The sequence below is a fragment of the Artemia franciscana genome, chromosome 1 (genome assembly GCF_032884065.1).
Source record: "Artemia franciscana chromosome 1, ASM3288406v1, whole genome shotgun sequence".
NCBI lineage: Eukaryota > Metazoa > Arthropoda > Branchiopoda > Anostraca > Artemiidae > Artemia > Artemia franciscana.
The window spans coordinates 51,177,598-51,204,459 of NC_088863.1; the positions used below are offsets into that span (position 1 = coordinate 51,177,598).

The 26,862-nt window shown below is 31.5% G+C and overlaps 1 protein-coding gene across 1 annotated transcript in view; it reads right to left on the reverse strand.

Moving 5' to 3' along the window:
- Positions 1 to 507: 507 nt before the first annotated feature.
- LOC136031103 (meteorin-like protein) overlaps positions 508 to 26,862 on the reverse strand; it is a 133,682-nt gene continuing 107,327 nt past the window's right edge. Inside the window, exon 5 of the mRNA XM_065710409.1 lies at positions 508 to 6,205. Coding sequence (XP_065566481.1) covers positions 5,817 to 6,205 — 389 coding nt within the window. The 3' untranslated portion in view covers positions 508 to 5,816. The remainder of the gene's footprint in view (positions 6,206 to 26,862) is intronic.

The following is a 26,862-nucleotide window of genomic DNA, read 5'->3' on the forward strand; positions in this document are numbered from 1 at the left end:
TATATATATATATATATATATATACATATATATATATATATATATATATATATATATATATATATATATATATATATATATATATATATATATATATATATATTAATAGTTAGAAGATGTAGCCTAAAGCCAAACTGGCCAGCCATGACAAAACAAAGACAGAAAAACAAATGAAGATCAAAACAACGGCTCTACAGATAGAAGAAGGAAAGGAAAAGAAACTTGATTATTTCCTTTCCTTCTGCTGGCCCTGGACCCTTTGTTTAGTTCGGCATTTTGAGAATTTTCTCTCTATTATGAAATATTTAAAATTTGACCTCAGAATCGTCTTTTGACCTCAAAATCGCCAATCAGTTATAAAAGTTGCATTATCAACACAACAAAATCCCTGTACATTTTTTAGTCGTTCAACTCTCCTGTATAATCTATATTGCGTAATACAAATCCTCAGGAATTATCCGAGTCATTTACATTCCTATCACAGTTGAAAAAAATATTTAACATAGATCAAATTCAATAATTTTAATTGATCATTTATCTTCGGTAACAAGACAGTAGTGACACCAAAGAAAGCACAATTATAACCAACAATACCACAGACACTGAATCATTTAAAAACCAAAATCCACGATTAAACAGAGATGAAAAATTTGCACAAGCTGTGTACACACAACTAAATCTTCAAAATATAAAACTATCTTTGCTACATGATTAGATAACAGCCAAGAAACAACTCTTTGAAGAGCTTAGTGCTCGAAATGGGCAAATTATAAAGCTCTTACCTGTATTAAACAGTAATCTTTATCATTTATGAATATTTCTAAATTGATTCCCTTAATCCCCTCCCCCTAAAAAAGTTCCTGATTAGAACAAACACAATCATTCGAATTTGAAGTGAAAAAAAAAACTAACGAAAACTCTAACGAAAAAAAAAACAACAATAAACGGGAATCTACACTTCAGAGTAATCGCTTTTAACCCCTTTAGTGATACTTAACTCAAACATAGGAAAATAACCGCATTAATGTGTATATTTGGATAGACTCTGGATCCCTCAAAGCGTTCTAAATGGAGGCTTACGACTCTGCGAGCAACAACCAGCGACTTCTTAGTTTCTTACTAATGATTAAAAGATGCAATGTATAATTTTAGTTACTAGCTTTAATATTTTTTTTCTTTTAATTACTAGCTTTAATTTTTAATTTAGTTGTTTAATTTTAGTAATATTTAATTTTTCGGTACTAAGTGGTTTACTTTGACTCTGCTGCCACCCTTGTATTTGAAGTTGCTCCTCTCCAAAAGAAAAATAGATCTTAGAATCTAAAATTAAAGATAAGAAATCTCATAAAATTGATTATTTCAGGTGTTGTTTGTAAAAGGGATGATTAGAGACGGATCTTTCGTAAATCAGTCGAAGTTGTTAGGGGATTCACAGGGATTTTAAGGAGCCAGTTCCTCATTTTATTAAAAATATTTTAAGGACATTCTTAATATACACAATAAATTATTAAAGTTATTAGTTTATAAGCTAGAAATGAAACAATTGTTATTATACTAAAAATAAGTCTTTTTAAAAAAAAAATTTGAGGGATCAAATTGACAAGGTTTTGCAGCTTAAAACACTAAGGTAAGAGGTTAGAAAAACTCTGAAATTAAGTGTACATCATTTTTAGCAATTAAATACACATAGCTTGTACAAAACAGCTTCCAACAAAATCATTTAGAATCTCAGAGCATGATTAAAACCTTCAAGTCCGTTAAGTTCAAACACTGAACAACCCAAAAAAAGAACAGATGACATACATATACAAGCATCATTTGTAAAATTATATCAGTTAAGTATATGAAACACGGCTTCGAAAAAAGAGAATACGAGGTATAGCATTTAAAATTTAAATTTAAACTTAAAATTTTAACTTTTTAAGGCTTTGAAACTGCAAATGGAATCGCAGAGCGATCGCTGAAAACTAAATGATTTTGCAAGATTCATTTGCAAAAAAAACCCAAGGTTTGAAAAAAAAAATTAAAACAATAAAAATAATACTTATGTCATACATTTTTAGACAGTAATATTTAACATATACATTCTTCACAACATCCACTCCCACATCTTGGGATCGAAATTTCAAGGGATCAAGAGCCCAAGGAGTGACAACCCTGTTGCTCTTTTTAAATTTGGCACCCTTATGGCGTCTTTGTGAGAAATGTTACAGAATGTCTGCATAATAAATTTAAAATACGTCTATAAAACAATCCGATGAAAACTGGCGTAAATCAAATTATAATTGCACAAAACCAGAACATTATTTAAAAACAAACATTTTGAATTATTGTAAAGAAAACTATGGATAATGTTGTTTATGTTTAATGATTGTACCAAATATTAACAATCGTAATGTTAGGTTCATGCAGTGAGATGCCCATGTGATGGGCATTCGTACCGTGAATAAAAATATAGATGAAAATTGATTCTCAGAGTATCGCGTTTCTCTGTTACTATTGAGTGATCTCAGATTTAACCTCAACAAATAATAGCATTTCACGATAAATATAAAATTGTAATGAAATCTGAAAATAAATCTGGCAGATTTAAAATGAACGAAAATCTTGTCCCTAGACAGCAGCAGGTAAAAAAAAAAGGCTCACTCATCTTTGCGCAGTGTTTTCTTCAGCAAGTAATTAGCCTTTTCTCTTCATTACTTTCAGAATATGTAGATACATGCATATATATTACGTCTACACCATACTACGTCTAAGGCAACGAGAAAGAGTTGTTAACGACCCAAGAAGAGTTTTGTTAAAACTGCACGTCAGTGTAAAAAAAAAAACAACTTTACTACACAAAAATTCCCTCTATAAGACGACGAAATATCTTCAGGACCCGAAGTGCCGATATTTCTTCATAGTGTAAACACAAAAGAAAGATTTTCATCTTTCCAGATTAACAGCAACTGTTTATCTTGCAGGAGTGCAAATAATGCTTTCGACTTTATTATAAAAAAAGAGAACAAAAAGAAAGAAAAAGGAAAAAAAAAACAAAAAAAAGAGAAAAGAGACATATATCCTCAGACGCGGCATTATGAAAGGAAGCAAAAATTTATTTTATTGTAAATAAAAACAAAAAACAAAAATGGACTGTTTAATGCAAATTCTGCCGATTTGTATCCAAACCGTACAAATTGTGAACCATTTTTTGGATATTCAGGAAACGACCCACGTCAGCAATTTTAGCTCATTTACAATTTCAGACTGTAACACAAGGAATAACAAACATTCTAAAAGGCTATATATGACACTGAAACCATTGTAAAAGAATTAAGCACTAGTAGCCTTCAATCTGTGTCGGTGAGCATCAACACTTATTTAGGACAGTTAGCCTCAAATACTTTTCATAATGAAAAAACTAGCAGCTTCAATACAAGGAAAAATACTGTTCTAAGGCAACTCCAGTTTTGGCCAAACATTGAGCCACGTAAAACCAAAAGTCACCTACAGCCTATTTGTCAGAGTAATACTATTGTTAAAGGCTGAACAATAAACAACTGCATTTTAATATGATTAACAATAGAATCCGCAAATATTTTTATTATTTTTGCGGAGCGCCCCCCTCTCCTACTCAAACACTCAATAAACAAACATGAAAGTCTCCGAGAGAAATTAAGAGGATTACGCTTCACAGCCCGGGAAATATTGTGCTAGAGAATAAAACAAATTACCCAGATTTGAAGCAAAAGGAGAGGAAAATGGACCGCAATAAAATGGAAATGCAATAAATCTTGCAGGAATGTATTATGGAAGACTCGATAATCTGTTATAATAATGAAACGTTACTGTAGAACTAAAACAACTTTTGAGACACTTAAAGAAAAAAGAGAATTAATGAAAGAGAAAGAATAAGAGAATCAATCGGTCTAAAAAACCTTATCAGTCGAATATAACCAAGCATTCCGAAACTAAAAACTATCGAAAAACAGCAACTTCGATAAAGTTCTCTACGTGAAAAAAAAAACATAAATATATAATTTAGAATATTGGGTTAAACTAACACCTTTCACACCCAACTGGTTTGGCGTTTCTTTTGATCTAAAAGTACTTAACTTTGGCACTTGGGTGTCAGCAAGGAATGTGTACATATTTAGGTTGGTACTTTAATGGCATGGTTACGCTAGAAAATAGGAAGAACAGTTACGCGGTGAGTTCAAAATTAAGTTGGATCAGTCCTAAGGAAGGAATTTTCTATTAGCACAAAAATTACTAGATTTTTAACTTTTGAGTGAGCACCAACGCAATTGGAAATATACAAAAAAGTCATTATTCTCGGCACATAACAAATTTCTCATGTTTTCCTTCTTTTGGCATTAGTAAGAATTTTTAGATTAAATGTAGTAAATATAATGTATTTTCGAGAGTTTGAATTGGAAAACAAGCATTTTGAATCTGTTCAAATTGCTGCTGAGGCTTTTAGTTGGGATACGGTTTTAAAACCATTATGAAAGCACAATTTTTAGAAGATATGCAACTCTGCCTAAATAAATAAATGAAAAAAAATCACTATTTACAAGTTTATCTACAGTGGCAGAGTATAAACATAAATACCGAGACCAATTACTAAATATTTCGATATCAATTTATTCTATTTGTAGGTGCTTTAACAGCTAAGCATAAACAGTCAACTTATTTTTACTGACTTTACGGTAGAAAATTATTTCGGTTGGGAAAACATTGCTGATTGTACTTTTGGGAAATAATATGAACTAAAAGCAGTGTTGTCATATGCTTGACACCAATCATAAAAGCGAAACTACAGGACAGGCACCACCTCTTGAGCAAAAATATGCAAAAGGTGCAATCACAAAAACATTAGTTGAAAAACATGCTAATTGAACAACCTCGACACGCCAACACGTCACAAAGCACTCAAAATAGCGCAAATTCGCCTCACCTGGCAACACAGATTCAAAAACCAAACGTGATTTTGACAATTAGGACTCCTTTGGGTGATTTTCAAATTTCTAGATTGATCTCTGAAATTTTAAATCCGGATGTAATCACATTTTTGAGAAAAGAGACAGTGGCCCCAACCCCAAAAATTTATGGAAGGGGGCAAAATATTTTTTTTCGAAGTCTAGCAGGACATTTTTTTTAATGAAAATACATAAAGTGGATTTTTTCAAAGACATGACGAACAAGAGCTAAGAGCTAATATGGCACTTAAGACGAGGTCGGAAGAGCCAAGAGCTCATATGGTATGAGCTCTAGCAAAATTCTATGAATCAATAGATTGCTTTAAAAGGAAAATCAGAGGCTTAATGCCGGTCAGGATTTAACATAAGAGCTCTGAGTCACGACGTCCTTCTAAATATCAAAATTCATTAAGATCCAATCGCCCACTCGTAAGTTAAATATACCTCAATTTTTCTAATTTTTCATCTCCCTTCAGCCCCCCAGATGGTCAAATCGGGAAAACGACTATTTCTAATTTAATTGGGCCCGGTCTCTGATACGCTTGCCAAATTTCACCGTCCTAGCTTACCTGGAAGTGCTTAAAGTAGCAAAACTGGGACAGACAGACCAACAGAATTTGCTATCGCTATATGTCACTTGGTTAATACCAAGTGCCATAAAAAGGTATTTTAGGAGATCTAAGGGAGGGGATAAAAAAATCTACATGAAGATCAAATGACCCGATTGGCACTAATACAAAAAGGAAATCTGATTTGACGAAACCAACTATCCGCCATGGAATTTACTAGAATGATCAGTACCATTTCCAGCACTTGGATGTCAGTATGCATATTTATATTCTCTATGTACAATCATAATTCAACGTTACACTGGGCAGTACCCTCAAGATTAGCTTTATCAACAATAGCAGCCCATTCCTCTATACGAGGGGCACATAAAACTCTCGCTTCTTCAAGCCTCAATTGGCCCATAAACATAAATTCCCCAGGGCCTTCCGTAGCCCCGCAAGCTAAGGGCACATGCAATGCACCATATGTCACCCCCGAGTGGGAATCAATTTCCCGTTTTCGTTTTTTAGTAAACACATGAGACACTTGTCGCAGCACTCGTGTGCTACGGATTGTTAGTTCTGTTCGATCTTCGTCTGTGTTTTGTGCCATGGCAGATATTGTTCCCGCAGCGACAAAATCAGATGAACAAAATGCCGTTAGAGTTTCTTCAGGAGAACAAGGACGACATTCTGAAAAAGAGGATGTTATGAGTATAGATTACTATTACTACTACTAATAATAACAGCTCACTGCAGCACCAAGCCACCTGAGCCCAAAATCAACTACGCATGCTCCTCCTCCATCCCAATCAATACAAAGTGTCCCTCTGTACACCCTCCCAAAAAGTGGCGATTTCCTTAAAATCCTTTCATGACCTCTTCTCATCCCGTTCAAAAAGACCTGCCTTCGTTTGAACCTAGATGATTGGCGGAAAAGGACGATCTTTGGCCAACTGCCATGCTTTTTCCACAGAACGTGTCCTAGCTATCTCAACCTTCCTCTCATTATAGCCCTAGAAAGCGGGATGGAACCAAATTTTGCACAAAGCTTACTGTTTGAAATGCGGTTAGTCGGACCGAGGAGGATCTAATAAATCCCACTTCTTCTTTCGAAGCGCCCAAGTTTAAACCACATTACATAATTTTTGTTGTATGAACTTTAATGTTGTCGATTCCGCCACCGGGCATTTGATTACAGATACATAGCTATACATTACAGTTACGGTCAATTGTGTTTTTATAAGTTTCCTATGACGTTTACTCATGTTTGCTGGATGCATACTTTGGAAGAAACTACTAGTTCAGTAAGTTTCAGCTCACCTTTCCTCAGAGCATAATTCAGATGCAGTAATTCCCTCCAGAGAAATTTGACTGCAGAAAATAGTCGTGTTTATGAATACTCTTTGGATTTCGAATAAAATTTATTAAAACAATTAAATGATTTTTCACAATGATTATGCTACAAAATAGTTATAAAGCGATTATAAATTTAGATTGGGCTTAATGTTATGATTAAGTCTAGAAATTTCCTAGGATCAGCATTTTTGGAAGAAAAACAAAATGAAAACTATTTTGACTACCTTCAATCATGTGTCGATGCAAATCTGTCGCATACTTTGTATCTTATCTTACCTATTAAGACAAGAAAAAAGGATAAAGACCCTCCAGAGTCATTGCTGGCACATAGAGCGTCGAGTCGATCTCAGTTGCTAGGACATCTCTTTTTTACAGGGACACGAAGCAAGCTTGACGCCCAGCCCTGGTTCAGCGGGAATCGATCAATGGGCCCCCCCTGGGTCCGGGAATCGATCCATGGACCCCATACTGCCAAGTATAGCGTCAATCCACTGGGCAATATAGGGTTAAGAATATTAGGGTTAACGAGCAAACTTTAAAAAGAAAAGACCTTTGAAATACTTAGTCTTTTTGGCCCTTAAAAGTTTTTTTTTTGTTTCTGCAATGACAGATAAAAGAAGAACGGTGTTATATTACAATTTCTTATGGAGAACAAAGATAACATTCAAACGAGTTATTTTTTCTGCAAATAAACACGTTCTGTTGTACTTCTTTCTTCTTCTTTTTTTTAAAATACATCTGATGTGAGTAAAACTTTGGTCAAGCTAAGGGACCTTCCTTTTAACACGCTATTAGATCACTTTCAATAATGTCCACCTAAAGCATAATATGTTTCAGAAACCTCAATACTGTCAAGACTGATCAACTTTTCTTGCACATAGTGACCTGAAGTCTGGATAAACATTCTGATATAAATTCCCTATTGCGAAAACAAAACTACCATTTAAAACTGATTAATGAATGGTAACTACTATTTCGCACAATTTTAGTAGTAAAAGTTGATTGCAAAAACAAATTTATAGAAATTCCAGATAATCCCATTAAAAACGGAATTTGATTGAAACAAAAATTGCACCATTGCATTACTAATGGTCAAAAACCCAATATAGGATAATTTTAGCATAAAGGTCTCCTTTTTTTTTTACTGCTTTTGTTGCGCTGGGACAATATAGAGAGCTGCTAAAGGGCTCACTAGAAAGCTAATTGATATATCTAAATTTTTGTCACAAATTCCGCTTGATAATACCATAATAAGTGCCAAGTTTTTGGTGCCATTTCTGGCGTGCAAAATCTGGGAAGCATGTAAAGGATACCATCGTCATCTCCATAATCAAAACCCGGACCATGAGGCTTGTAATCACCCCCCCCCCTTATACCCTCTCTCCCAGCCCTTTAATAAGTTTAATAAATCGTCTGGTGACTAGCAGAACTAGTTGGTTGTTTCAACATGGTAGAGACACGTTTAATGATCAATCCAAAGCTCTTGATCATATCAACGGGCTTTTTATAGATTCGCTTTGATAACGTTATCATAAAGTTCCGTATGGCACCAAAATGATACGTTTTGGGGTCATTTCTGGACTTAAAAAACTGGGGAGCATATTTACAAGCACGATTAAAACCTCAATGGTTCCGATATCCTTAACTGGAGGTTTACTAACCCTTCCCCCTAGTAAAAAACCCCTTCTCAGCCTCTTTAGTAAGTGAAAACTAAAACACTCGCAAATTGAAACTACCGACTGAAAAAAATTTAATTAAAACCATTTTGGGAATAACAACTGTTACTTATGTTTAGGATAAAAGTATAAGTTGAAAAAAAAATTGGAAACAATTTTTGGAAATTTAGGAAAATAGATTGAAACGCATTGATGCCTCTTTTTTATTCTTTTACGAATAATGTTTAAAAAATGGTAGTCTGTCTAAGAAATCATTTAACTATTCAGGAAAAAAAGTTAAATGTTATTTATATTATCGTAACAGTGAGGTAAAGTACTAAACGCATCTTGGGGAATTTCAAAAAACAGCTCGACATGCCCCGAATATGCCCATTATTTTGTCCATTGCTAGCGGGATACTGGGACATCGCAAGAGCGTTAAAATGTGTAAACATTCGAAGTTTCCACTGTTAGAGTTTTGCTTCCCTCTGCCCATCAAGATGTCAATGAATTTGTCACTGATTTTGATGTCACATAAAGGTTGCTCATGTTGGGGCGAGGAAGTGCGCTGCTCCCTTGAATTTTGAGAATTTTCTTATTTTACCCTTGTGTTTTTTCCTAATTACACGATTTTGATGATCAGATCCAAAATTTGGACGGCGACGGAGCGTGCGTAACCGTGTTGGCCTCATGCGGCTTGGTCCTACGGTGAGTTGTTAAAATTGAAGCAGAAATTATTAAGGAATAATTTTTATAATGAGTTCGAAATTCTTTCCAGCATTACGGCAGACAAATCACTATAAAAAGAACATAAATTTCAGTAAACTACATTAACATTCAGCAAATTACTTTTAATTTCTTGGTGTCCTTCAGTTCTCTAAAATGTGAATATATTTTGCATAGAACAATATTTCACAGATAACTGAGTTTTTCATCAGCAACTCTTCGCGAATATCAAGATTAATATACTTCTCGTCTTGAACTCTTTGTGACGAAACTGCGGTCTTTTTTTTAAAGAGACAGTTGAAGAGAAGTGTGAAATAAGATCTATATTTAACGTCATCAACACAACAACACAGAACACAGAATCGTGTTGTTGACTTTTACGGTTTGTTCGCCTAAATAAAGTTTATTGTATGTATTTTTTTAGCCAAAAATGAAAAAAACTAATGAAAAAAAACAACAACAACAAATTGTTTCTTATCATGGCTATCCTCTAGGGAAAACCTAATAAAGAATAAGCCCTAGGCCCTTAGCAACCAAAAATTTTAAAAACGCGTTTAAAAAAAATGCGAAGTGAGGAAGAATCACCCTTTGAAGTTAATTCAGGATTGATAACTATTATTTCGACTAATCTTGATGACAAAATACCTTAAAAAACAAATAAAGTTTGCCCTAGGGCTTTCCATGTTTTTCAAGAGAATTTAGAAAAACAGCCTGAAGCTCCCAAAAATTGTGCCAGATGAAAATGAAAACGGCATCAATGAAATTTGAGAAGCCGAAAACCCCATAGAGCAGAAATACAGTTCCCATCTTGAGCAACAAGGAAATAAATTTTTGGGATGGAAAGCATCTCCTTTTATTCGTCATCGCTAGTGGAGCACTGAAACTTCATGCATAAGGGATCATTTGAAAGCTATTTTTAATATCTACAAGCTTTTGTAAAAAACAAAACATAATAAAAATATTATATGATAAAAACTAATAATAATAACAAACATAATAACTATATATATATATATATATATATATATTATATATATATATATATATATATATATATATATATATATATATATATATATATATATATATATATATATATATATATATATATATATATATATATATATATATAGTTTTTGACAAAACAGCATTTTCATGCTTCTCTGGAGTATGATGTCATATTTGGGTGACTTGGCTGCCTGATTTGTTTTGGTTTGATTTTTACTCGATCACATAAAAAAGATCCGAAGGTTTTTTCTTGTGTGCAATACATATTTTCCGATACAAGGCCATTCCACACAACCGTTGGTTCAAACTCAAAACAAATGGTATTGTATTTAATATTAAAAGCAAAGATCGAAGTTGAAACTTCTTGCAGTTTTTGCAACCCAAATTCGGAATTTTTTTCAAATTAACTGGCTTGCGATCCCTATACTGTAGAATCGTGAAAAAAACTAGAACTTTACCAAAACTACAAATCAGACGCAACAGATTTAGGAGCAAAAGAATCCATAAGTAGCCGACAGAAAAAAAAATATATAAATACTAAATACTTAAAAAAAACACGAAGTAGAATACAATGAGTTTTTTCTTCGTTTATCCCGTTTGTAGGGAAACGGCAATTCAATGGAGCAGAGTGATGTGATTAATACACGATCTCAAGTAAATAGTAACCAAGTAGCGGAGTGTAGGAGAGATTGGAACTTTTTCTCCAATCACAAACGTCTTTTCTATCCCCCTCTTAAGTTAGTTAAAGTAATCTATTGTTCTAATGTTTTCAAGTATTTTTGTATCGTTTTGTTTTCTTGTTATATATTAGGGGTTAAACAAAATAAATACAAGTAAACTGATAACCGAGCCTAACGTAGAAAAGCTACCAACAGACCAGCAACCACTACTACAATTAAAAGTATAACGGTATAAATAATACCACTAGCAGGATCATTTCAACCCTTCACATGTAACAAATTGCACTTTGGAAATCAACTTATATCAGGATAGGGGGGGGGGATAAGAAAGACGCTTTTTCCCGCAACTGTGTGCTAAAAAATTACATGCTTATGGAGACACCTATTCCTTTTCCCGAAGCTACTCGGCCTTTACTGTATCAGGAAACCAAAAATATCTGAAATTTTGTTCTGATTTTAACATGACAGTGAAGCTATGATGTTTAAACACATGGAACGGCATGGAACGGCTCCAAAGAATTTAAAACTTAAGCAATAAATAAAATAATCAGAAAGTAAATATTTCTAAATAAGCAATCAACACCAATTCCCCCCCCCCCAAAAAAAAAACAAACAAGACCAATATTTGAATCTATGCAAGATACCGAAATGGATTTTTAAAATGCTCCATCTTCACGAGTTGAAGAAAAGAAAAGAAAAACATAACCCAGTTGTGTCTATGCATCGATCTCTAAATTAAAAAGTAGCCTTTATCACCTAAAACCACCTTGCTGTTCATATACGGAAAAAACTGAAAAATGAGCCTATCACTATTTTCATACATCAACAGGCCCATCCCCTCCTGTCTGCCAAAAGACAAATATCTATTCGACGGTTCTACCCCACGAAAGGCAAAGGCATTGTCAGCATTCAGACATATGCAAAATGCTCCCTCAATTGCTTTACAACACCTTAGCTACTGCCCCATAAATCAAACTCCTGACCTTCTACTACTATCAAAACCACGGAGATATTCCCTCCCCATTGTAAACCGTGCTGGACAACCATGAATCCCTGGATTACTGATTTTCATTAATATAAAGCTGTAAAACCCCTATGGATGGAGTGGAAAGTTTAATGTTTGATAAACCTAATTGAAGTATAGCACTAAATTTATAAAATCTAAATTGATTTTCAAATGTTTCTAAGCGAAGCGGAATAGCCCGCAATTGTTGTGATTCCAGACACTGGAACAACGTAGAGGATAAAACCCTAATGCTGACTCTTCCGTCTTAAAAAAAAAAGAAGAAAAAAATACAAATAAATAAAAAAGAACCATGAAATTGAAAAAGAACTCCAACGACAAATACGAGATCAAACCTGATGATAATTTCGACACAACAAAAGAACAAAAAAGGTCGGCCATTATTGTCGAGGATTGGGAATTATAATAAAGAAGCAAATACCTGGCTAAAAAAAGGGGGTTCAATAGAGAATGAAATGCATGATTAGTGATAAATTCAAACATAAATAAAGATTTAAAAAATACCTGCCATTAATGCCCTTCCTTCCTTATAAAATAAATGAATGGAGGGGAAGAGGACTAGAGGAATTAACTGTAGGATTCCTACTTGTATTAAATAAATAAAAAACAAAACAAAAAAAAACAAGTTTTTTTAACTGAAAGAAGCGACAATAAAACTTAAAACGAACAAAAATTACTCCGTATATGAAAGGGGCTTTTCCTCCTCAACGCCCCACTCTTTACGCTAAAGTTTGACTCTTTCTCTTAACTCTACTTTATAAAACAGTAAAAAACTTTAGCGTAAAGAGCGGAGCGTTGAGAAGGAAAAGCCCATTTCATATACGGAGTAATTTCTGTTCGTTTTAAGTTTTAATGTCGCTCCTTACTTTCAGTTAAAAAAAACTTTTTTTATTTAATTTCTGGACGTTTCTGAATTAATGCATGTTTTGATCCTGGCTCTCCGCACATAAATAATTGAAACGAAATTTGCATATTAATTTTTTTTTTGCTAAATGGCTTTCTCATAGTTTTAATCGGAAGATTTTGAGAAAAAAGGAGCGAGGGAGGAAGCCTAATTGCCCTCCAATTTTTGATTACTTAAAAAGGCAACTAGAACTTTCAATTTTTACTAACTTCTTCATAAGTAAAAATATACGTAACTTACGAATTAACTTACGTAACAAACTTCTATATTTGTATGTTATTATTGCGTATATGAGGGGGTTCACCACCTCGTCAATACCTCACTCTTTACACTAAAGCTTAAATTTTGACCCGATTCCTTAAGAATGACCCCTGAATCACAAAGGCCGTAGAATAAATAGTTTAAATTACTAAAAATATTTTAGCGTAAAGAGCGAGGTATTACGAGTAGGTAAACCCCTCATATGCGTAATAATTTAAGTTCGTTTTAAGTTTTAATGCTGCTCCTTACTTTCAGATGAAAAACTTTTCATATCTATTTTTCAATTGTTTTTTTTTAATAATGCTAGAAAATCCTGCACCCCCTTCATTGAAATTCTCTTCCCCCATGAGAAATTCTTCCATGGAAAAATCCTCCCACATAAACCCCCTCAACTTCTCCCCCCTCCAATCCAAAAAAAAACCTGAAAACGTCTGTACACTTCCCCCAGCCCAATCCTCCAATCAACTGTCTTCTAGATGCAAGTGACGCAACATTGCGATGTCGCAAAGGTAGGTATTTACGAGCCTGTATAGGCCCTAACAGTTACTGCGACAAGGATAGGCAATTCAAGCCCCGCCCCCTCCCTAGCCCAATCCTCCAATCAACTGTCTTCTAGATGCAAGTGACGCAACATTGCGATGTCGCAAAGGTAGGTATTTACGAACCTGTATAGGCCCTAACAGTTACTGCGACAAGGATAGGCAATTCAAGCCCCTCCCCTCCCCACCTCGATCCTCCAATCAACTGTCTTCTAAATGCAAGTGACGCAGCATTGCGATGTCGCAAAGGTAGGTATTTACGAACCTGGTGGTTATTACACAATATAGTCTAGGCTAGAAAATTTATGAATTTTAATTCTTTCAAAAATATTTCTAAGAGTAGGTCTAGGTTTTTTCTAGCTTCCAATATGGCATAAGTAGTTTGGAGGTGTAATTAAGCCTATACTAAATGATCCTCCATTCTCTACCCCTTTTCCCCATATTACTCTTAATTTCTTATTAGCGTATTCTTAATTAAAGACATGAAAAAATTACGTGTGACCCGATACAATTTTAAATTAAACTAGATTCTCCGCAGCTAGCGGTCAATCCCGACAATGCTTAATTGTAGTTTATAGGTTTGTTACAAAAGCTTGCAACCAAAACGTTGTTCATACGTTGGGTTTATTGTGAAATGTGAGCTTGCAAAAATTTTGTATTAGACTGAATACGAACACACACCTATGGATAGATTGCATTCAAAAGAGGTAAGTTTTTTTACATTATGTTTTCTAGTATAGGTAAGTTTTAAAAAATTATACTGTACTTCAACTAGTACCTGTAGTTAAAGACATGCAAAGTCTGAATAGAGAAATCTACCTAGGCTAGATACAATTTGGACTATATTTTCTAGATTGGACTGTCATATCCAACTTTTCCTACCGGACTTGGGTTTGATCCTCCACCGAAAAAGTACGTAAAAGTTTCATTTTCCTAACCTAAACCCTTTCCAAGATAGCAAGAAGTCAATTAACTAGAATTTTACCATACTTTGTTGACTCAAATGTCTAACTTTCTATAAACACATTTTTCAGTTTTAAAATTTTTTATTGAACCAAGCTGATCGATACAAAAATTTAATAAGAAAGCCATACTTGTTCACAATGCTTATCAATACAGAACGGAGACAATGCTTTAAAATCAACATTAAAGAATTTCACAATAATATTCTCACTTAAAAAATCATTCACAACGAACTAGGTGTAAAAATATTAACAATACTTTGAAAAGAATAACGACGTAAGCGTAAAAGAATAAACACTAAAACATGAAATCCACAAGCCATAGTCATTGTATTTTGAATTTTTCTTCGATTCTGAGTCACTATTTCAAATTTGTCTACAAATTGTCCAATATTTTTCCATTCACAATTATTTCTTCTGTAGGTGTCAAAAACCTCAATCGTCTTCCGGGACATCACTAGTAAACCAACCCAATGGCCAAAAAGCAGCCTAGATGGGCTGGTATTCACCACGATGATTGTCGGGAAGCTGGTAAATGTAAGACGATCAAGAAAGTCGGAAGGTAAGCAGAAACTTTTGTATTGTTTAGCAACAATGTCCTTTTTTAAAACAGCTAGCACTTGATCTGTATTCATGGTGCAATTGGGAGAAATACAGTACCTGAATTGTCAATTTCCAAAAATGTCTATTGAAATCCGATAATTATAAGGCTAACAGACGCATCTGTAGCTTGTGAAAAAGTAACAGTTTCTCAAACTTTTCGGTTTTAATGATTTTATTTTATTTTGGCTTTAAAATTTCTGTTATAAATTTTTATTTAAAAGTTTTGGTTTAGCAGCTTTAGTTTTAAGGTCTTACGAAGTTTTTTTTTTTAATAATATTTTCAAAATTTGAATTTTAAACTTTTAATTTAAAGCTAGTAATACGGGACCCAGAGATCGAATCATGCTGCAACAATGCACTGCAGGGACAATGCAGGGACCTTACTAGTCAAGAAGCGTCGTTAATCTGATACAATACAATACAATTTAAAGGTATTTTTTGAAATTTTAGTTTTAAATTGTCAGTTTTAAAGTTTTAAAGTTTTTATTTAAAGTTCCAGTTCGAAAGTTTAGCTTTGAATTATCAGTCTTAAGACCTAGGTTTCTTTTTCTCTTAATTTAAGTGGTAGTTTAAAAAAAAATTAATATAGTTTTACACTTAAAGTTTTAGTTTTAAAAGTTTAGAGATAGAGTTTGGTTTCAAATTATCAGATTTAGAGTTTAGATCTTAATTCTTTTGTTTTAGAAGTTTTAGTTTTAAATTTTAGATTTTAAGGTTTTAGCTTCAAAAGTTTTTTTTCTACGGTTCTACTTTTAAAGTTTTAAATTTATTACTTAAGTTTTAAAAATTGTTAGATTCAAAGTAATAGTTCTAAAAAGTTTTGATTTTTGGGTTTTCGTTTTAAAGTCTAAGCTTTAATATTTTACTTTTATAGTTCTTAAGCATTAATTTTAAACTATTTATTATTTTGAAGTTTTAGTTTTAAAGTTAAATCAATTTTTTTTTTAGTTTTATAGTTTTTGGGTTCAAATTATCAGTTCTAAGGTTTAGGTCTTAATTTTTTTTTTAAGCTTTAGCTTTGAAAGTTTTTTCCAGAAGTTTCGGTGTAAAAAGTTCAGTTTTAAAAGTTTTAAAATATTAGTTTTAATTTTAAAATTTTTAATATATTTTTCTAGATTTAATATTCGTTATATTTTTTCAGCTTGAGTTTTAAAAGTTTTATTTTTAAAGCAATAGTTCTTAAAAGTTTTTCGTTTTAAGGTTTTACCTTTAAAGTTTCAGTCTAAATGTTTTCATTTTTTTCTAGCTTAAAAATATTTGTTAAAAACTTTATTTTTAAATTTTGGGTTGCAGTTTTAGTTTTAAGTTTTTGGCTGCAGTTTTTTTTCGCTTTAAATTTTCAGTTTTAAAATTTTTATTTCAAAGTTTGAATTTTAAAGTTAGTTTTAGAAGTTTTGAGTTTACAAGTTTTAATTTTGAAAGATCTTTTTTTTTTTTTTAGTTTTGAAATTTTACTCCTAAGCTTTTATTTGAAGCTTCAGTTTTTAAATTTTAATTCAAAAAATTTTAGTTTTAGAGTAGTAATAGTCTTAAAAAGTGTTTTTGAGGGTTGGAAGGTTTTATTTTTAAAGTTTTAGTCTTATAATTTATTTTTAGGGCACTAAGGTTTTGCTTTTAAAATTTTAGTTTTAACAGTTCTAGTTTTAAACTTATTTTTAAAGGTTTTAGTTTTAAAAGCATTGGTTTTAAGGTTTTATTCAAAAAGTCTTTAAATTCAAATTATCACTTTTAAAGTTTAGGTCTTATATTATTCTGTTTTATAAGGTTTAGCTTTGAAAGCTTTTCCAAAATTTTCAGATTTAAAGTTTAAATCTTAATTTTTTTTTTATTTTGAAAGTTTCAGTTTTAAAGAATTTTATTTTAAAGTTTATAGTTTTAATGATTTTAGTTTTAATGTTTAGATTTTAGTTTTTTTTTCTCAAATTTTAAGTTTTAGCTTTAAAAGTTTTCTTTTCTAAGGTTTTATTTTTGAAGTTTTTAACTTAAAGGGTTAGTTTTAAAAGTTTTCAGTTTTAAAGTAATAGTTTTAGAAAGTTTTTGGTTTTGAGGTTTTCGTGTTAGAGTCTAAGATATAATATTTTAATTTTTCAGTTCTTAAGTATTAGTTTTATACTTTGATTCTGAAGTTTTAGTTTTAAAGTTTAGTTTAAAAATTTTAGTTTAAAGTTATAATTTAGAGGTTTTTGTTTAAAAGTATTGGTTTTAAGGTTTTATTCACAAGGTTTTTATATTTTAATTATCAGTTTTAAAGTTTAGGTCTCATTTTTTTCATTTTACAAGTTTAAGCTTTGAAAGATTTTCAAAAAAGTTCAGTAGATGAAGTTTGGTTTTAAAAGTTTTAAATTATCATTTTTAAAGTTTAAGCCTTAAATTTAGTTTTAATTTCAAAATTTTTATTTTATTTTTGTAGATTTAATATTCGTTATGTTTTTTAACTTCAAGTTTTTAAAGCTTTATTTTTAAAGCAATAGTTCATAAAAGTTTTCAGTTTTAAGGCTTTACCTTTAAAGTTTTAGTCATAATGTTTTTTTTTCTGGATTTAAATTTTGTGCTAAAAACTTTTAATTTGAAGGTTCGGTTTGAAGTTTTACTTCCTAGGTTTTACCTGTAATTTTTTTGCTTTAAATTTTAAGTTTAAATTTTAAAGTTAGTTTTTAGAAGTTTAAATTTCATTTTGTCAGTTTTATAGTTCATGTCTTTATTTTCTTTTTAATTTAAAAGTTTTAGTCTTGAAAGCTCTTTTTTTTAGTTTTGAGTTTTTAAATTCCAGTTTAAAAATTTTTAGTTTTAGAGCAATAATCTTAAAAAGTTTTTGGAAGATTTTAAGATTTTAATTTTAATGTCTTACAGTTTCAGTTTTAAACTTTTGTTTTGAAGCTTTAGTTTGAAGTTTTCATTTTAAAGTCTTAGTGTTAATATTTTGTATTATAATTTTAGTTTAAACGTCTTAGCCTTAAAAACGTTTCAATCACAAAAAATTTGGTGAAGATTCCCACAAAGTGAATAATTCTAATAAAACATAAAATAGTCAATTTAGGTTAGTTTCAAGGTTTAAACCCTTTAAGTTAGGTTAGTTTACGACAGGTTGACGCGGCATGCCGCGTCAACCTGTCGTAAACTAACCTAACTTAAAGGGTGTAAGACATTATACTACTATAGGGCCTATACTACTGTAAGACATTAAAATTAAAATCTTAAAATCTTCCAAAAACTTTTTAAGATTATTGCTCTAAAACTAAAAATTTTTAAACTGGAATTTAAAAACTCAAAACTAAAAAAAAGAGCTTTCAAGACTAAAACTTTTAAATTAAAAAGAAATTAAAGACATGAACTATAAAACTGACAAAATGAAATTTAAACTTCTAAAAACTAACTTTAAAATTTAAACTTAAAATTTAAAGCAAAAAAATTACAGGTAAAACCTAGGAAGTAAAACTTCAAACCGAACCTTCAAATTAAAAGTTTTTAGCACAAAATTTAAATCCAGAAAAAAAAAACATTATGACTAAAACTTTAAAGGTAAAGCTTTAAAACTGAAAACTTTTATGAACTATTGCTTTAAAAATAAAGCTTTAAAAACTTGAAGTTAAAAAACATAACGAATATTAAATCTACAAAAATAAAATAAAAATTTTGAAATTAAAACTAAATTTAAGGCTTAAACTTTAAAAATGATAATTTAAAACTTTTAAAACCAAACTTCGTCTACTGAACTTTTTTGAAAATCTTTCAAAGCTTAAACTTGTAAGATGAAAAAAATGAGACCTAAACTTTAAAACTGATAATTAAAATATAAAAACCTTGTGAATAAAACCTTAAAACCAATACTTTTAAACAAAAACCTCTAAATTATAACTTTAAACTAAAATTTTTAAACTAAACTTTAAAACTAAAACTTCAGAATCAAAGTATAAAACTAATACTTAAGAACTGAAAAATTAAAATATTATATCTTAGACTCTAACACGAAAACCTCAAAACCAAAAACTTTCTAAAACTATTACTTTAAAACTGAAAACTTTTAAAACTAACCCTTTAAGTTTAAAACTTCAAAAATAAAACCTTAGAAAAGAAAACTTTTAAAGCTAAAACTTAAAATTTGAGAAAAAAAACTAAAATCTAAACATTAAAACTAAAATCATTAAAACTATAAACTTTAAAATAAAATTCTTTAAAACTGAAACTTTCAAAATAAAAAAAAATTAAGATTTAAACTTTAAATCTGAAAATTTTGGAAAAGCTTTCAAAGCTAAACCTTATAAAACAGAATAATATAAGACCTAAACTTTAAAAGTGATAATTTGAATTTAAAGACTTTTTGAATAAAACCTTAAAACCAATGCTTTTAAAACTAAAACCTTTAAAAATAAGTTTAAAACTAGAACTGTTAAAACTAAAATTTTAAAAGCAAAACCTTAGTGCCCTAAAAATAAATTATAAGACTAAAACTTTAAAAATAAAACCTTCCAACCCTCAAAAACACTTTTTAAGACTATTACTACTCTAAAACTAAAATTTTTTGAATTAAAATTTAAAAACTGAAGCTTCAAATAAAAGCTTAGGAGTAAAATTTCAAAACTAAAAAAAAAAAAAAAGATCTTTCAAAATTAAAACTTGTAAACTCAAAACTTCTAAAACTAACTTTAAAATTCAAACTTTGAAATAAAAATTTTAAAACTGAAAATTTAAAGCGAAAAAAAAACAGCAGCCAAAAACTTAAAACTAAAACTGCAACCCAAAATTTAAAAATAAAGTTTTTAACAAATATTTTTAAGCTAGAAAAAAATGAAAACATTTAGACTGAAACTTTAAAGGTAAAACCTTAAAACGAAAAACTTTTAAGAACTATTGCTTTAAAAATAAAACTTTTAAAACTCAAGCTGAAAAAATATAACGAATATTAAATCTAGAAAAATATATTAAAAATTTTAAAATTAAAACTAATATTTTAAAACTTTTAAAACTGAACTTTTTACACCGAAACTTCTGGAAAAAACTTTCAAAGCTAAAGCTTAAAAAAAAAATTAAGACCTAAACCTTAGAACTGATAATTTGAACCCAAAAACTATAAAAAAAAAAAAAAATTGATTTAACTTTAAAACTAAAACTTCAAAATAATAAATAGTTTAAAATTAATGCTTAAGAACTATAAAAGTAAAATATTAAAGCTTAGACTTTAAAACGAAAACCCAAAAATCAAAACTTTTTAGAATTATTACTTTGAATCTAACAATTTTTAAAACTTAAGTAATAAATTTAAAACTTTAAAAGTAAAACCGTAGAAAAAAAACTTTTGAAGCTAAAACCTTAAAATCTAAAATTTAAAACTAAAACTTCTAAAACAAAAGAATTAAGATCTAAACTCTAAATCTGATAATTTGAAACCAAACTCTATCTCTAAACTTTAAAAACTAAAACTTTAAGTGTAAAACTATATTAATTTTTTTTTAAACTACCACTTAAATTAAGAGAAAAAGAAACCTAGGTCTTAAGACTGATAATTCAAAGCTAAACTTTCGAACTGGAACTTTAAATAAAAACTTTAAAACTTTAAAACTGACAATTTAAAACTAAAATTTCAAAAACTACCTTTAAATTGTATTGTATTGTATCAGATTAACGACGCTTCTTGACTAGTAAGGTCCCTGCATTGTCCCTGCAGTGCATTGTTGCAGCATGATTCGATCTCTGGGTCCCGTATTACTAGCTTTAAATTAAAAGTTTAAAATTCAAATTTTGAAAATATTATTAAAAAAAAAAAAAAACTTCGTAAGACCTTAAAACTAAAGCTGCTAAACCAAAACTTTTAAATAAAAATTTATAACAGAAATTTTAAAGCCAAAATAAAATAAAATCATTAAAACCGAAAAGTTTGAGAAACTGTTACTTTTTCACAAGCTACAGATGCGTCTGTTAGCCTTATAATTATCGGATTTCAATAGACATTTTTGGAAATTGACAATTCAGGTACTGTATTTCACCCAATTGCACCATGAATACAGATCAAGTGCTAGCTGTTTTAAAAAAGGACATTGTTGCTAAACAATACAAAAGTTTCTGCTTACCTTCCGACTTTCTTGATCGTCTTACATTTACCAGCTTCCCGACAATCATCGTGGTGAATACCAGCCCATCTAGGCTGCTTTTTGGCCATTGGGTTGGTTTACTAGTGATGTCCCGGAAGACGATTGAGGTTTTTGACACCTACAGAAGAAATAATTGTGAATGGAAAAATATTGGACAATTTGTAGACAAATTTGAAATAGTGACTCAGAATCGAAGAAAAATTCAAAATACAATGACTATGGCTTGTGGATTTCATGTTTTAGTGTTTATTCTTTTACGCTTACGTCGTTATTCTTTTCAAAGTATTGTTAATATTTTTACACCTAATTCGTTGTGAATGATTTTTTAAGTGAGAATATTATTGTGAAATTCTTTAATGTTGATTTTAAAGCATTGTCTCCGTTCTGTATTGATAAGCATTGTGAACAAGTATGGCTTTCTTATTAAATTTTTGTATCGATCAGCTTGGTTCAATAAAAAATTTTAAAACTGAAAAATGTGTTTATAGAAAGATAGACATTTGAGTCAACAAAGTATGGTAAAATTCTAGTTAATTGACTTCTTGCTATCTTGGAAAGGGTTTAGGTTAGGAAAATGAAACTTTTACGTACTTTTTCGGTGGAGGATCAAACCCAAGTCCGGTAGGAAAAGTTGGATATGACAGTCCAATCTAGAAAATATAGTCCAAATTGTATCTAGCCGAGGTAGATTTCTCTATTCAGACTTTGCATGTCTTTAACTACAGGTACTAGTTGAAGTACAGTATAATTTTTTAAAACTTACCTATACTAGAAAACATAATGTAAAAAAACTTACCTCTTTTGAATGCAATCTATCCATAGGTGTGTGTTCGTATTCAGTCTAATACAAAATTTTTGCAAGCTCACATCAAACAGTTCGTGGTAACGAACTGTAGTAAGGAGCGACCCGGCTCAATAGTAACCAAAACTCTAAAAAATTGAACTTTGATATCAATATCTACATCAAAAGAATCGCATTTTAATGCTGATTTTAAATATAGAAGTTTCATCAAGTTTAGTCTTACCCATCAAAAGTTACGAGCCTGAGAAAATTTGCCTTATTTAGGAAAATAGGGGGAAACACCCCCTAAAAGTCGTAGGATCTTAACGAAAATGACACCATCAGATTCAGCGTATCAGAGAACCCTACTGTAGAAGTTTCAAACTCCTATCTAGAAAAATGTGGAATTTTGTATTTTTTGCAAGAAGACAAATCACGGGTGCGTGTTTATTTGTTTGTTTGTTTTTTTTTTTGTTTTTTTTTTTCTTTTCCCCAGGGGTCATCGTATCAACCAAGTGGTCCTAGAATGTCGCAAGAGGGTTCATTCTAACGGAAATGAAAAGTTCTAGTGCCCTTTTTAAGTGACCAAAAAAATTGGAGGGCATCTAAGCCTCCTCCCACGCTCATTTTTTTCCCAAAGTCAACGACTCAAAATTTTGAGATAGTCATTTTGTTCAGCATAGTCGAAAACCATAATAACTATGTCTTTGGGGATGACTTACTCCCCCGCAATCCCTGGGGGAGGGGCTGCAAGTTACAAACTTTGACCAGTGTTTACATATAGTAATGGTTATTAGGAAGTGTACAGACGTTTTCAGGTGGATTTTATTTTGTTTGGGGATGGGGCTGAGGGGGGGTGGATATGTTGGAGGATCTTTCCTTGGAGGAATCTGTCATGGGGGAAGAAAAATTCAATGACAAGGGCGCAGGATTCTCTAGCATTACTATAAGAAAACAATGAAAAATAAACATGAAAACGTTTTTTCAAATGAAAGGAAGAAGTAGCATTGAAACTTAAAACGAACAGAGATTATTACGCATATGAGGGGTTCTAAAAATACTTTAGCATAAAGAGCGAGGTATTTAGGAGGAGATAAATACCTTGCTCTCTATGCTAAAGTATTTTTAGTAATTTCAACTATAAATAGGGTCATTCTTATAGGGGTCATTCTTAAAGAATTGGGACAAACCTTACGATTTAGTGTAAAGAGCGTGAATGAAATGAGTTGTCCCCTTCACAATCCCTCGCTCTTTACGCTAAAGTTTGACTCTTTGCCACAATTCGACTTTTTAAAACAATTAAAAGCTTTAGCGTAAAGAGCGAGGGATTGTGGAGGGGACAACTCATTTCATATACGGAGTAAACTAAGAGAAAGCCATTTAGCCAAAAAAAGAATTAATATACAAATTTCATTTTAATAATTGTAGCGGAGAGCCAAAACCAAACATGCATTAATTCAAAAACTTTCAGAAATTAAATAAAAAAAAACTAATTTTTTTAGCTGAAAGTAAGGAGCGACATTAAAACTTAAAACGAACAGAAATTACTCCGTATATGAAATGAGTTGTCCCGTCCACAATCCTTCGCTCTTTACGCTAAAGTTTGACTCTTTGCCACAATTTTACTTTTTAAAACAATTAAAAGCTTTAACGTAAAGAGCGAGGGATTGTGGAGGGGACAACTCATTTCATATACGGAGTAATTTCTGTTCGTTTTAAGTTTTAATGTCGCTCCTTACTTTCAGCTAAAAAAATTAGTTTTTTTTTATTTAATTTCACAATAAACCCAACGTATGAACAACGTTTTGGTTGCAAGCTTTTGTAACAAACCTATAAACTACAATTAAGCATTGTCGGGATTGACCGCTGGCTGCGGAGAATCTAGTTTAATTTAAAATTGTATCGGGTCACACGTAATTTTTCCATGTCTTTAATTAAGAATACGCTAATAAGAAATTAAGAGTAATATGGGGAAAAGGGGTAGAGAATGGAGGATCATTTAGTATAGGCTTAATTACACCTCCAAACTACTTATGCCATATTGGAAGCTAGAAAAAACCTAGACCTACTCTTAGAAATATTTTTGAAAGAATTAAAATTCATAAATTTTCTAGCCTAGACTATATTGTGTAATAACCACCAGGTTCGTAAATACCTACCTTTGCGACATCGCAATGTTGCGTCACTTGCATTTAGAAGACAGTTGATTGGAGGATCGAGGTGGGGAGGGGAGGGGCTTGAATTGCCTATCCTTGTCGCAGTAACTGTTAGGGCCTATACAGGTTCGTAAATACCTACCTTTGCGACATCGCAATGTTGCGTCACTTGCATCTAGAAGACAGTTGATTGGAGGATTGGGCTAGGGAGGGGGCGGGGCTTGAATTGCCTATCCTTGTCGCAGTAACTGTTAGGGCCTATACAGGCTCGTAAATACCTAACTTTGCGACATCGCAATGTTGCGTCACTTGCATCTAGAAGACAGTTGATTGGAGGATTGGGCTGGGGAGGGGGCGGGGCTTGAATTTCCTATCCTTGTCGCAGTAACTGTTAGGGCCTATACTACTGTTATTGGGAAGTGTACAGACGTTTTCAGGGTTTTTTTTGGATTGGAGGGGGGAGAAGTTGAGGGGGTTTATGTGGGAGGATTTTTCCATGGAAGAATTTCTCATGGGGGAAGAGAATTTCAATGAAGGGGGTGCAGGATTTTCTAGCATTATTAAAAAAAACAATTGAAAAATAGATATGAAAAGTTTTTCATCTGAAAGTAAGGAGCAGCATTAAAACTTAAAACGAACTTAAATTATTACGCATATGAGGGGTTTACCTACTCGTAATACCTCGCTCTTTACGCTAAAATATTTTTAGTAATTTAAACTATTTATTCTACGGCCTTTGTGATTCAGGGGTCATTCTTAAGGAATCGGGTCAAAATTTAAGCTTTAGTGTAAAGAGTGAGGTATTGACGAGGTGGTGAACCCCCTCATATACGCAATAATAACATACAAATATAGAAGTTTGTTACGTAAGTTAATTCGTAAGTTACGTATATTTTTACTTATGAAGAAGTTAGTAAAAATTGAAAGTTCTAGTTGCCTTTTTAAGTAATCAAAAATTGGAGGGCAATTAGGCTTCCTCCCTCGCTCCTTTTTTCTCAAAATCTTCCGATTAAAACTATGAGAAAGCCATTTAGCAAAAAAAAAATTAATATGCAAATTTCGTTTCAATTATTTATGTGCGGAGAGCCAGGATCAAAACATGCATTAATTCAGAAACGTCCAGAAATTAAATAAAAAAAGTTTTTTTTAACTGAAAGTAAGGAGCGACATTAAAACTTAAAACGAACAGAAATTACTCCGTATATGAAAGGGGCTTTTCCTTCTCAACGCTCCGCTCTTTACGCTAAAGTTTTTTACTGTTTTATAAAGTAGAGTTAAGAGAAAGAGTCAAACTTTAGCGTAAAGAGTGGGGCGTTGAGGAGGAAAAGCCCCTTTCATATACGGAGTAATTTTTGTTCGTTTTAAGTTTTATTGTCGCTTCTTTCAGTTAAAAAAACTTGTTTTTTTTTGTTTTGTTTTTTATTTATTTAATACAAGTAGGAATCCTACAGTTAATTCCTCTAGTCCTCTTCCCCTCCATTCATTTATTTTATAAGGAAGGAAGGGCATTAATGGCAGGTATTTTTTAAATCTTTATTTATGTTTGAATTTATCACTAATCATGCATTTCATTCTCTATTGAACCCCCTTTTTTTAGCCAGGTATTTGCTTCTTCATTATAATTCCCAATCCTCGACAATAATGGCCGACCTTTTTTGTTCTTTTGTTGTGTCGAAATTATCATCAGGTTTGATCTCGTATTTGTCGTTGGAGTTCTTTTTCAATTTCATGGTTCTTTTTTATTTATTTGTATTTTTTTCTTCTTTTTTTTTAAGACGGAAGAGTCAGCATTAGGGTTTTATCCTCTACGTTGTTCCAGTGTCTGGAATCACAACAATTGCGGGCTATTCCGCTTCGCTTAGAAACATTTGAAAATCAATTTAGATTTTATAAATTTAGTGCTATACTTCAATTAGGTTTATCAAACATTAAACTTTCCACTCCATCCATAGGGGTTTTACAGCTTTATATTAATGAAAATCAGTAATCCAGGGATTCATGGTTGTCCAGCACGAAGTTGCCTTGTCATGTCCCCATCATTGACGCCCAGACACCATACCCTAAATCGACAGGATCACAAGAGAGAGAATAAAACAAATCTGCCAAAAAAAAAGAAAAAAGAAAACACATTCTGAAGATGAAGATCTAGCAATCAAGTTAATTTATATGATTAATTTTTCATGAAAACGAGGTTTATCTAATAATTTTATGACGAAATGATTCGTAAACTGATCGTGCGAACAGTTTCATGCCTGAATCTCTAACAGATCAAGAGGAAAACCTTGGGTAAAGGGGCTGCTGACCCAAGGGCGCCAATGTGACTCGAGGTGGGGACCAAATTAAAAAGTTTATTTTAAAAAAGATTAAAAAAGAAAAGAAAAATGAACGGAATAAGTGTGCCAGAAGTGTCTTAGGAGGAGGGTCGCCCCCTCCGAACCTCATGTATCTGTTTCTGGCCTAAGTTGCTTTTAATTATTTCATTCATCAAATCTCAACCAAATTAGCTAAATAGTTAAAATAAATAGATAGATAGATTTATTCACAGAAAAGCCCTATTGGGCCATTCGCTATTACACAAAACTAAAATTAAGGATTTTCTGAGGGAG